We start from the raw sequence: 12,156 nt of genomic DNA, 5'->3' as shown, positions 1-12,156 counted from the left end.
CAAGTGAATGCATCCTGAAGTGGGACAGGCTGGAACTTCGCAGGTTGATCCCTTGGGTTCTGTTGGCGGCAGGACTTAGGTCTCAAGAGCAGTATAGAATTGCAAGAGTCCAAGGGCACACTAGGATCAGGACAGGCAGCAGGCTAGAGATACCAGGGTAGGCGGCAAGCAAGCATAGTTCAGATTCAGGTAGCAGGTAGTCAAGGTCAGTTTCAGGCAAGAGGTCATATTCAGGCAGCAGGCAATCGAGGTCAGATCCAAAGCAAGAGGACTATATCAGGAAGTCAGGCCAAGGATGGACGAAGACATACAAGAGACACTGGACATGCCAGCTGGGAAGGGCAAGACTGGATGAGACAGGCAAGGTAGGACAAGTCTAGATGAGGCAAATAGGGCTAGGCAAGATTTGATGAGATAGGCATGGCTATTCAAGGCTAGATCACAAGAATACAGGAGCAAACAGAAGCCAGAAATGCAGGAACAATCGGGACCTTAGGAGCAACACATATTGCTTTAGGCAGGAGACCCATTGCTGAGGCGATGTAATGCTGTGGGGCTTTTACTTAAATAGCTTGAAAGAGCTGACATCATCAGGAGGCGCCGCTCTGAGTTTCTTGCTGCGGGGCCTATATTATTTGCGCATGTGAACACACCTAAGGGGAGGTGGCAGCCTGGCCGGGATGTCAGCAACGGTTGGCAGCGTGCAGCTATGGTGGCATCTTGCTGTGACAGGAGGCCTTCAGCAGTGGTGGTCAGCAGTTAGGGTGAGTGCGGCGGCTCGCAGGACATTCTCGTGAGCCATCAAATATAACATTATTGGCTGACCCCCACTGCAAGTGCCACCACAACAATCCCAACAGCCTTCAGTGGGGAAATGACCATGTGATTGTAGACCATCAAAACCACCTCAACAGTCACAGTCAAAGACTACCCAGAGTTTTCAGCGTAACCACTTCTGGAAAAGCAATTTCCTACGGGGGGCAAGATAAAGAACTTCCTGCCTGTGTGGCAGTCAATCATCAAGGACCAATGGGTCCTGTCCATCATGCACTAGGGATATTGCCTTAATTTCTCATACTTTCCTCAACTACCACATGCAGTTACAGAGTACACCGATTGTCATCAACTACAGCTTCAGGCTGAGGTGCAGAGTCTGCTGTTCCACAGGGCCATAGTTCCTTCGCCTCAGAAAGGGTCGAGATTCTACTCCTATTACTTCCGAATTTCTAAAAAATAAGGGGGGGGATCCCATCTTAGACCTCTGACAATTGAACATCTTCCTTCTGAAGGAAAAGTTCAAGATGAATTCCCTGGGTACAATCTTTCCTTCCTTCAGCAGGGAAATTGGATGTGCTCCTTGAACCTCCAAGATGCATATACGCACATCCCGAGTCATCCATCCTGTTGGAAATACGTTTCCAGGTGAGCTGCACTCGTTACTAGTACAAAGATTTGGTCTCTCCTCAGCACCATGAGTCTTCACAAAGTATCTGGTGGTTGTTGTGGCATGTCTTTGCCACCAGGGTATTCAAGAATTCCTTTCCTGGACGATTGGTTGATTATTGCCGCATCTCAAATAAAGATACAACTTCAGAAAACCATCATGCTTCTCCAGGACCTAGGGTTTGTTGTAAATTTCAGAAATTCCTACATGATGTTATCCCAATCACGCCAATTCATAGGAGCCTACTGGAAACACACAGAGCCAGAGCATGTCTCCCTCGGCATAGAATCTCGAGTCTCCATCTTAATACAACTGCCCTACACAGCAGGCCTTGGGCAACAGCCTGTCAGATTTTAGTGACCCTGGGACACATGGCAGTTGAAATTCATGTGGTGTCCCATTCAAGAATGCATATGTAACATCTACAATGGGATCTCAAAGCACAACGGGATCAATGAAGACTAGCTCTGTCCCATTTAGTCACAATCTCAGAGAGCATGAAAACATATCTATCATTGTGGCTGCAACTACCCAGAGATACAGTAGGAGTGAGTTTTTCTCTGAAACTCTATCAAATACTCATGACTGATGCATCTACAATGTGTTTGGAGGCACCAGACACAAGGGAAGTGGGCGAAATTCGAGCAAAGACTTCATATCAACAGACTCTAGCTATAAGCAGTGAAATATGCTTTAAAAGGTGGCTTTTAAGATCCACACACAGACATCCGTGTGTGCGTGGTTGCCAGTGTGCACACATGGACGTGCCAGTTGTATAATATGCGTTCGTAAACACGTGCATGTTATAAAATTGCCAACCTGTGTGCACATGCGCACCCAATTTTTATATCAGCACGTGCGTAAGTGGGGGGTATTTTTTTGTAAAAAAAAGTATGCCCGCAACAGTGTTGCGTCCGTCAGTGCTAGATGGCTTCACCCCGTTTGCCTCACCTTATTCACGGCTCCTCCCGCTTACCTAGGAAAGATGGCTACTGCCGCATCTACAAGCCGACCACTCCGGCGTCCCCAGAACGGCTATGGTGCAGCCTCCCGCCATGCTCCTCCCACCTACTAGGGTGCGCTTGCGTCACCCACGTCTTTATTCCAACCTTGGCGTGAACCTCGGGGGCATTCCCCCCTTGCTGAATTCACGCCATCTGGGTATATAACCTATTCTAATTTGCTAGCTCGTTGAGTTAGCAAGGACTCTAATCCGTTCCTGTCTACGCTACTCTGCCGCTTCTGTGCTGCCGCTGAAAGCTCTCTCCTTGCCCTACGGGGCAACTTCTAATCTGGGTACCTGCTCCTCGGGGGCCCTCTGCTTTATTTCAGGTGCCTTACAGGGAACCAGTACAACTCCTCGAGGGCAATCCCTGCGGCACTTCTCCATCGCCATGGGAACAGAAGAGAAGAAATAAATATCACCTGAAACTGAAAAAGGAAAAAAAACAGAACTGCAATGTGAGGAAGAGACCCGATTGGAAGCCCCCACCCCCCCAAACATCACCAGGAGCAGCTCCGACCGCCGTTGAAAGGCGCCCTGCCTTGGTGCCTGTACCTTCTTCTACAACCTGGTGGAATCGCATTCTTACAGCAAACACCTAATGAGTACTCTAATTCTCAGTCTATCTCATCCACAGTACTACCTTGCTGGGAAACCTGCTGCAGAGACTAACAGGGTGAGAAGGGCTCCCTCTGCTGAGGTCCCTGAGACTGCAACTACCAGACTGCCTCACTACTGCCACCTCTGGTGGTACTCTTTAAGCTGTATAATAAAGAACTAACTGTGCTTGTGCATTGAGTCTAGCCTAGTACTGTGGCTCCTTAAGGGGCTCCTCCCCGTGGGCATGGTCACCTGCCACAGTACCCAAGGATCCACCCAAACACCACTCAACCATAACAAATAGCCCGACATATTTGTGTGTATCCTGGTTTTGGGATGCACCAGCCTTTTAAAATTCACCTTTTATTTTTTTATATCTGTGTATAAAAATATATATAGCAGCTAGGTAGAAAGTGCATCAAGGTAGGTTGAGAGTACATTGTACAAATCTCATTTTTTATACCTTTCATCACTCCAAATCACATAAAATCTTTATTGATGTTAACTGTGCTGTTTGTGTCTCTGGCTGTGCATGTAAAACTGCCCCCAAAACCTAGCACACCACCAAAATCTCGCCCCGAGTTCAGAATGTCCCCTCTTACAGTGGCATAAAAAGTTGAGTAATTTGTGTACCTCCCCAGAGGTTCTCCCTCCCCTCCCTTGCCTCTCTCCTCTCCCCTCTCGAAACGGGATTTGTGATAAATCCCGTTTCAGCTGTAACGCACAGCTATCGCAGGCATAATGCTGGGAAAAAAGGTGTAGTTATTTCCGGTGTTAAATCCCACGATAGTGTGCGTTACGTTATCTCGTGTAACATTAAGCAACCCTCATTTTCATTAACTCTACCTAAACTCCTCCCACTTGACTAAATTTTTCAAATTTGCATGCTCATCTCGCAATGTGTTATTTATCATATGTGTTGTGGCGTTATCGCAGGCGTTAGGGCTCTAACGCCGGCGATAAGACCCTATCGCAATTTGAAAGATGACCCCCTTAATGACATCCAAATACCTCTTTATCTGGTGGATGAAAATCTGAGCTAGTCAGACTTGAAAGTGTTTTGCCATTGACAAAATCCCATTGCAAAACTAAGATCTTCAGGTTATCGGTGTATAGCTGCTCTCTGACTTCCAGCCTATTGATATATTTGTTTGTTAGTCCGAAATCATCCTTCCTGTGTTCTTTAGAATGAGTTCTTGAGCTTATTCCTTCAGAAGCTGACATTATTAGGCAGTGATCATCCTATGCTTATGTTTCATAATGGTGATTGTTTAATTCTTTTGATATTAAAAGAGAGGTTTTCATTGAAGGCTTTGCATTACTATATGGAAAGAAAGCGAAATAAAACGTTATAGTCCTTACAGTTGAGCATTTGTTACTAATTTTTTTTATTTCTTTCAGACACAAGTAAAATTGGTGAGAGCCTCAGAATATATATTTAAGGCTGAGACAGGAATTTGCCACTATTTCCCAAGCTCAGAATTTGGTGTTTCAATTAGAGGCTATGAAGCATATAATTTCAGGTAAATGAAAAATATTTTGGTATTACATTTTCAGTTATATGTTGATGGGTACATTTTGAAGCAGAAATTAAAAACAGAGGTGGGCATACCACATTGTCAGCAGACCACTTCCAGGCCATGGAAGGTTGCAATCTGGGCCACAGCAGCGAGTTAGGTACCAGTCCACGGAGGCAAGAGCATGCTATTTTCTGGCCAGAAAAGACATTGTTGGTTCTGAAATGATACCATCCCTCATTCTACCCCTCATTAGACAGACCCTCATTGCCCACCCTCAAACTGACCAGGCCCACAGAATGGCCCTAGGGCCAAAAGGTTGAGTTTTTCCTATGGATCAGCTCCTTGCTCAAAATATATAATCCCACGAAGGCATTGATATCTGTACAGAAAGGCTTGTTGGATGTCTCAACTATATGTCAGTCTCTGTTAGCGGACACCAGGGAGCATGCATTTTCGATAGCCACTCCTATCATTTGGAATACATTACTTCAGGAGCTCAAAAAAAAGTATTGTCATAAGACTTTTAAGAAATTTCTGAAAACCTTTTAAAGGTAGGTTTTAAAAGGGCCGCAAGTGCGCCCATAAATGCACGTATCTCGCTGTGCACATAAATATGCGCTATTTTATAACCTACGCACGTAGGTTATAAAATACTATTCACGCACGCATATCTACAGCTGTACGCAGATATCTTACACGCGGCACTTTGCTACAGCTTCCTGCTAGGCACAGGAGTCTGCTGAACATGTAAAATTCACATCATTAAAGATTTTTTGACTTTATGAGTAATGAAAATTCTAAAAAGAGTTGATTTGTGCAATGCCTCTGCTAGCTGCATTGTACAAATCAACTCCTTTTCAACACTTATAAGGTCAAAAAATCTTTAATGATATGAATTCTACAATGGATACCTCTGAATGTGTCTGTAGCAACACCCCCCCACCTCCTGAAAACTCACCCTGAATGAAAGTGCCCCCTTACAATAGTCCATATATAGAGTATCAGACTGAGCCCTATAAAAAGTCTGTCTCTCTACCTCTCTATCTATCTGTACCTCTCTCTTTGTTTCACTCTACCTTTCTACCTCAATGTACGGGTGCCCTTCCCGGGCATTTAAAATTCACACAAGTGGTCGTCTTTGCACAAGCAAGGATATTAAAATCTACCTTTAAGTGTAGATAGGCATTTTTGTGAACCCACAGCTATTTCTTATTTGAGGCATATGGTTTTTATATATATATAATTTTGTTTCATTCTTGTTTCTTTTGTTCTCTTAGATGATAACATTCAAACCGGTGTGTGTGCATACATTTGAGCACATAATTAAGCCCGTGCCCAGGTATGTGGCCATTTTATAACATACATGCACATATGCGTGCATGTTATAAAATAGCCTGTGCCAAATTTTAAGTGGGTACACACATGTGCACACAAATCCCAATTCTACCATGTAAATCAGATAATTTTAAAAGGGGGGCGCATGCCAATGCCATTCCTAGTTTTTTCCAGGTCATCCAGTTAAGAGAGAGGTTCTCCAACTGCCCATGGTTTGGCAGCCTTCACTCCTCCAAGTTTGCCCCGACCCTTAAAACCCCACAGACCTACCTTGTTTTCTTTAAATATTAACATACACAGCATCCATAGCAGAAGTAAAGCTATGCAGCAGGGGAACTTGGCAAGTGCCAGGTCATGTCAGTATTTACACGCACATTTTAGGCTCACTCCCCAAAACTCCCATGGCCCACCCCAAACCACATCCACACCCCACCCTTTTTTGAAAACTTTTAAGACGTGTGCACTGCGGGAGATACTCAGTTTCTCAGTGGCTTTTAAAATCCGTTCAGTGCGTGTGAACCCAACTTCTTCACGTGACCTCTAATTAATTAATGCTTGCCTCTGGCTTTAAAAATTAACCTCCTAGTTTTTAATTGAATGTGATTGCTTTTATGTACACCCCCCAAGGCTTTGGTGTGGGCACATAAATAAATAAATACATAAGTTTGCCCATCATGAGTTAAGGTCTGCATTATGGGAAATGTATATGTTGATATTCATAAGGCTGTATGTTCTGTAAAGATTAGGGTTGGAAAGAGGGTGATAAGCAGGGAGAAGAAGAATAGTGTGACAGAAGAGTATCTTAAGAGAGAAAATGGAGCAGGGGAAAGGTGAAAGGAATCCAAACAAAGAAGAGAAGGAAGGGAAGAAAGAAAAACATGTAAATGATTATTAAATGTTATAATCCATAGAAATCTTGCCAAAAATATATTGTACATAATGCTGTAACTTACTTCTCGGGCTCCTGGTAACATTCTGAAACCACACCTTTTGCACCTTGTGCTTTAACCAAAAGTCTACACAACTAATGGCAGTCTGGTTGTGTATAGTTGAGGAATGATTTTTCTTTATATCGCATAGATGTCCTATAGATTCCCATATCAAACATCTTTTTCTTTCAAAACATGATATTCACTTCTCCATTGATAAGCAGACATGAATCGTCCATAATGCGTGGATGACATCATCCAGCAGTACCCACACACACAGAACCAGCTCTCAGATCTCAGTAAAAGTCTTGGGGTAAATTTTCAAAATTTTACGCATGTAAAAATTAGCATATATATGTGTAAGTCATCTCGGCTTGCGTATTCCATGTTATAAAAGTAAAAAATACACATGTATTTTCATTTTCACATCCACATATATGCAAGTAAAAAAGAAACAGTTTAGGGATATGTCCAACACTTATGCATGCAAATTTTAAAAGCATGTACATTTTCCAGCTTCCTCATGTATTTTTACACCTGCTAATTTTCTGGCATAAGTGATATTAATCATGTTTTTTGTGTAGTACTGACTGGGTGGGAGGTCTGGATGACCTCTGGGGAGTTCAGGCTAAAGAACCAAGAAGATCTTGACGATCTGGAGAAGGACTCTGTGAACTGGTTGATTAATGGGTAAATTGGTTAATTCCCTTGACGCACTCATATTTTAAAAGTGGCCAACTTACGCATGTAAGTCCTACTTTAATTTCGATCATATTGTATACGCACGTATAGTTTTAAAATAGGTAGGAAAAGTACACATGTTCTATACTTTGATATACATGATTTCAGTGCATTGGATATATTCACACATAAGCATAAATCCATGCATATGTTCTGGGTAAAAATGTGCAGGTTATAAAATACTGTCATAGATCTACATTCGGCCATATACGCTTGAACATGCTGCTGCGAGTAATTTCAAAGTTATCTTTCCTCTCAGTATGTACGGGAGTTCCTGCATGTACATGCTGCCTTGTGAGCCTCTCATTCTTCATCCAAGCTACCGTACAGATGTGTTCCCAGTATTCCTCTACAATTTTGTTGGCCTTTTGTTCTCTGACCTAATTTTTTGTACCTTGTTGCATCTTTTACTCTTGCTGCTGTCTCAACAGCATTGATGGGTGCTGGATATTTGTTACAGATACCCACTCTATTTGCTATCACTACCTGGGCCTGGATCATGATGCTATTAACTTTTATGGTTATGGTCGGATGTCCATGAGGGTGCAGCAGTATTGCTTCTAGAAGATGGAGGCCCTGCAGAAGGTGCCATCAGGTAAGAGCCCAAAGTCTTGGAGTGTGGACGGATAAGGATCTATTCCTCTTCTTAGAGTGAGACATTGTTGAAATCTTGGCTCTGCAAAATTTTGAGGAGGGACTCTGCTCCCTCTCATTCCCTCAACTCACGGAGGGCTTCTCCTTCACCATGGCATCATTCTTGGATCCGCCACAGGTCAGGGTTGAAAGAGTGTGGAAGTCTAAGACACTAGATGAAGGTCCCAGAAGAGTGTCTAAGCAGCTCAGGGAACCCCTCTAGGGCCACTCCATTGATGCCAAAGAAGACAGGGCTGTCAGCTAGTGTTCTGCCAGAGCAGACTTGTCATCGATACCAAGACGAGGGCCCACTTAGCATAGGTGTCATCGTCTTTCATGGAGTAAAAAGGCCCCATGGCTCTGAGCCTTTATTCTTCCAGTATTCAACACTGACCAGGATGCTGCCTTATCTGCGTGGACTTTGCATTCCAGGATATAGTCAGCCCCTTCAGTGCAGCAGATTAAGGTCCCTTTGATTTCATCAGAGCAGAGCATCCCAGCACATAAACACAAGAGTGTCTTCACCATGGAGAGTACAGAGTTGGTGCAGAAGAAGACTTTACCAGTACCACAATCAAATCTAATGCCAAGTAGTAGGAGACGGCATAGCTGGGGTGGAGTGTATCAACATCTGCTGCTGCAACAATTGCAACCACTGTAGCACCAAACTCCTACTTGTGCCACTGGCATCAGCAGTCTTTAGTAAGAATAATCCAATCTGAGTTTCTAAAGAGGATCTCTCTCCTGCATTCTCAACATAAAGAGTCCCTCATTTAGTGGGAACCCAGTTGTCAAAGCTGGTGAAGAATTTATTTGACTCCTTAAGCCCTGAAAACTGGAGAGCGTGTCTGGAACTTCTCTTTTCCAAGATGGAAGAGTGTTTTCTCAAATAATGGAACTGCTCAGTCCACCAGAGGTTCATAATTCAATTCAAGGGTTTCCAACAGTGGGAGCAAGTCCCATGTCCTGAGTTGGCTGATTTACCCCTCTCCAGGGGAGTTCCTTTATGAATCCAAAGGGGAAGAAGTGTGATCAGCCCATTTTGAGTTCCTACCAGATTGTTCCCTCTTGGACCAACAGAGGTCCCCTGCTTTCTCTCCCTGTTCGTCATTGTATTCTTGGTTTCAGATCTCCTGCCAGACCTACCTCAGCATACATCTCCTCTGGAGGATCTAAACTACTCATTCTTTTAAGATAAGCTAGCAAAGACACACTCTATCATTGTTAGGAAAGAAAAATAACCAAGGATGGATGTCTTTTGGCTACTACAGTTTCTCTAATCTCAAATATACTTTGCATCCATTCTAGTGCATAGCTTCAAAAACTTGCAGATTAGTACATGGCAAGCTCCAGCATTATGTCCAGTGACCTGAAAGTTGGATCTGGCTTTGGAGTGGTTCATCTACCATTCCAAAGCTAAGGATGCTAAGTGAGAAATTCAGATCATTCATTATCAGGCATTTATACCACAGTGTGGGAGTGGCAGAAGGTGGTCAGTGAAATTGGCATGTCACCTCAAGCAATACACAAAGTGGGAGGTGAAAATAACAAAATCCACCAGCTCAAAAAAGAAGGCAAGGTGACTAGGAAGAGCAGCAAACTAAGGGAGAAAAGTTGTAAAGTTATGACCACAAATGCTCGTAGTCTTGGCAATAAAATCCCAGACCTGCAGGCCCTAGTGATGGAGGCGTACTTGGACATTGTTGCTGTTACAGAGAGACATGGTTCACTGGGTCTCATGATTGGGGTATGGCCATCCCTGGCTATAACTTACTAAGACAGGACAGAGAGGATAGGAATGGGTGAGGAGTAGCTCTTTGTCAAAAACAATATCTTTGCAAATGAAATGCAGGGGAAGTGGGATATGGAAAAGAAGCATTATTGGCTGTCCTAAAACAAGAAGATGGTGCTTCCATTTACATGAGTGTGGTCTACATACTTCCGATTTCAACAGAAAACTTGACAGAAATCTAGTCAAAGACATCCAAAAGTGGGAAAGAAGGGTGACGTTTTGCTCATTGACGATTTTAATCTGATGAATATAGATTGGAGTATCCCTTCTGTGAAATCTACAAGAAATGAAGAGATAGTAGATGCCCTTCAAGGGATTATGCTCAAACAAATAGTAATGGAATCTATGAGGGAGGGTGTGATACTTGACTTAGTACTCACAAATAGGGATAATGTTTCTAAGGTCCGCATGGGTGCCCTCCTGAGCACTAGTGATAATCAGATGGTAGACAAAACTCAGTTTATAGAAGAGAATGTATGGAAAGAGTTAGGAAAACTGAAAATGGACAAGGCCATGGGGCTGGATGAGATACATCTCAGGATACTGAGGGAGCACAGAGATGTTTTGGCGGGTCCACCGAAAGACATGTTCAATAGATCCAGACACGAGAGTGTTGCTCTGTGACTAGAGAAGAGCTATGGTGGTGCCGCTTCGCAAAAGTGGTAGCAGTGAGGAGGCTAGAAACGAAAGGCCAGTTAGCCTTACCTCAGTGGTGGGAAAATTAATGGGGACGCTGCTAAAGGAAAGGATTGTGAACTATTTACAATCCGGTGGGTTGCTGGACCCAAGGCAGCATGGATTCACCAGGGGAAGGTTCTGTCAAACAAATCTGATTTTTTTGATTGGTGACTAGAGAATTGTATCGAGGAAGATCACTGGATGTGATTTACTTCTATTTCAGTAAAGCTTTTGATATGTTCCCACACTGGAGGCTATTCATTAAAATGAGAAGCTTGGGAGTCTGTACCAAGGTGGAGTGGATTACAAACTGGTTGACTGACAGGAGACAGCGTGCAATGATAAATGGAACATATCCTGAAGAGAGAACTGTGTTAAGTGGAGTGCCAAAGGGATCAGTTTTGGGACCGGTTTTGTTTAATATCTTTGTGAGTGCCATTGCAGAAGGGATAGAAGGTAAAGTTTGTCTATTTGCAGATGATACTAAGACCTGCACAGAGTGAACATGCTTGAAAGGAGTAGAGAGAATGAACAGTGATTTAAAAAGCTTGAAGAGTGGTCAAAGACTTAGCAGCTGGGATTCAGTGCCAAGAAGTGCAGAGTCATGCATTTGTGGTCTGGTAATCCATGAAAGATTAATGTGCATGGCCCGGGAGAGGATCTTGGAGTGATAGTGTCTGATTATCTGAAGGCAGCAAAGCAATATGTCAAGGCGATAGCTAAAGCCAGAAGAATACTGGGCTATATAGAGAGGAATAACTAGTAAGAAAAAAGAGGCGGTAATGCCCTTGTACATGTCCTGGTGTGGTCTCACCGGGAGTATTGTTTTCAGTTCTAGAGACCGTATTTGAAAAAGGATAGAGTCCGGATGGAGGTGGTCCAGAGAAGATCTACCATAATGTTATGGGGTCTGTACCGGAAGACTTCCGAGGATAGGCTGAAGGATCTGAATATGTATATCCTGGAAGAGAAGAGGTGCAGGGGAGATATGATACATACCTTCAGGTACCTGAATGGTTTTAATGATGCATGTTCCTTGAATATTTTCCAGAGGAAAGCAAACACTAGAGCTCAAGATCACAATATAAATCTTCAGGGGTGACGACTTAGAGCCAACATCAGGAAATATTTCTTCCCGGAGAGGGTGGTTAAAGTCTGGAATGCCCTTTTGGAAGAGGTGGTGAAAACTAAAGCAGTAAACAAATTCAAAAAGACATGAAATAAACACTGTGGATCCCTAAAAGCTAGAGTTGGAAATGAAGAAGAGGGCATGGGGTAGCCAGCATTGAACGGCAGTTGCTACCCCTAACAAGGCATGGGGATTACTACCCTCAACCAACTAATTTCCATGATTTTGACACATGGGGCTTACTAATCTTAACCAATTAGCATACATGATTTTGACACAACTGCAGCATCACGCTCCACTTTGGCGGGGGAGAGGTGGAGAAAAGAGTAATAAGATGTAGATGACAACTAAC

The 12,156-nt window shown here is 43.4% G+C and overlaps 1 protein-coding gene across 3 annotated transcripts in view; it reads left to right on the top strand.

The window, feature by feature from the left end:
- The window catches only part of CTSO (cathepsin O), a 106,347-nt gene that overhangs the window by 57,481 nt on the left and 36,710 nt on the right, over positions 1-12,156 (top strand). For all 3 annotated transcript variants that reach the window (XM_029614722.1, XM_029614557.1, XM_029614640.1), the window contains one exon: positions 4,449-4,570. In XM_029614722.1, the coding sequence (XP_029470582.1) occupies positions 4,449-4,570 (122 nt within the window). The remainder of the gene's footprint in view (positions 1-4,448; positions 4,571-12,156) is intronic.

The sequence above is a fragment of the Rhinatrema bivittatum genome, chromosome 1 (genome assembly GCF_901001135.1).
Source record: "Rhinatrema bivittatum chromosome 1, aRhiBiv1.1, whole genome shotgun sequence".
In the NCBI taxonomy this organism is placed as follows: Eukaryota; Metazoa; Chordata; class Amphibia; order Gymnophiona; family Rhinatrematidae; genus Rhinatrema; species Rhinatrema bivittatum.
The sequence above is the reverse complement of the archived record's forward strand: the minus strand, read 5'-3'. Positions and strand labels throughout refer to the sequence as shown.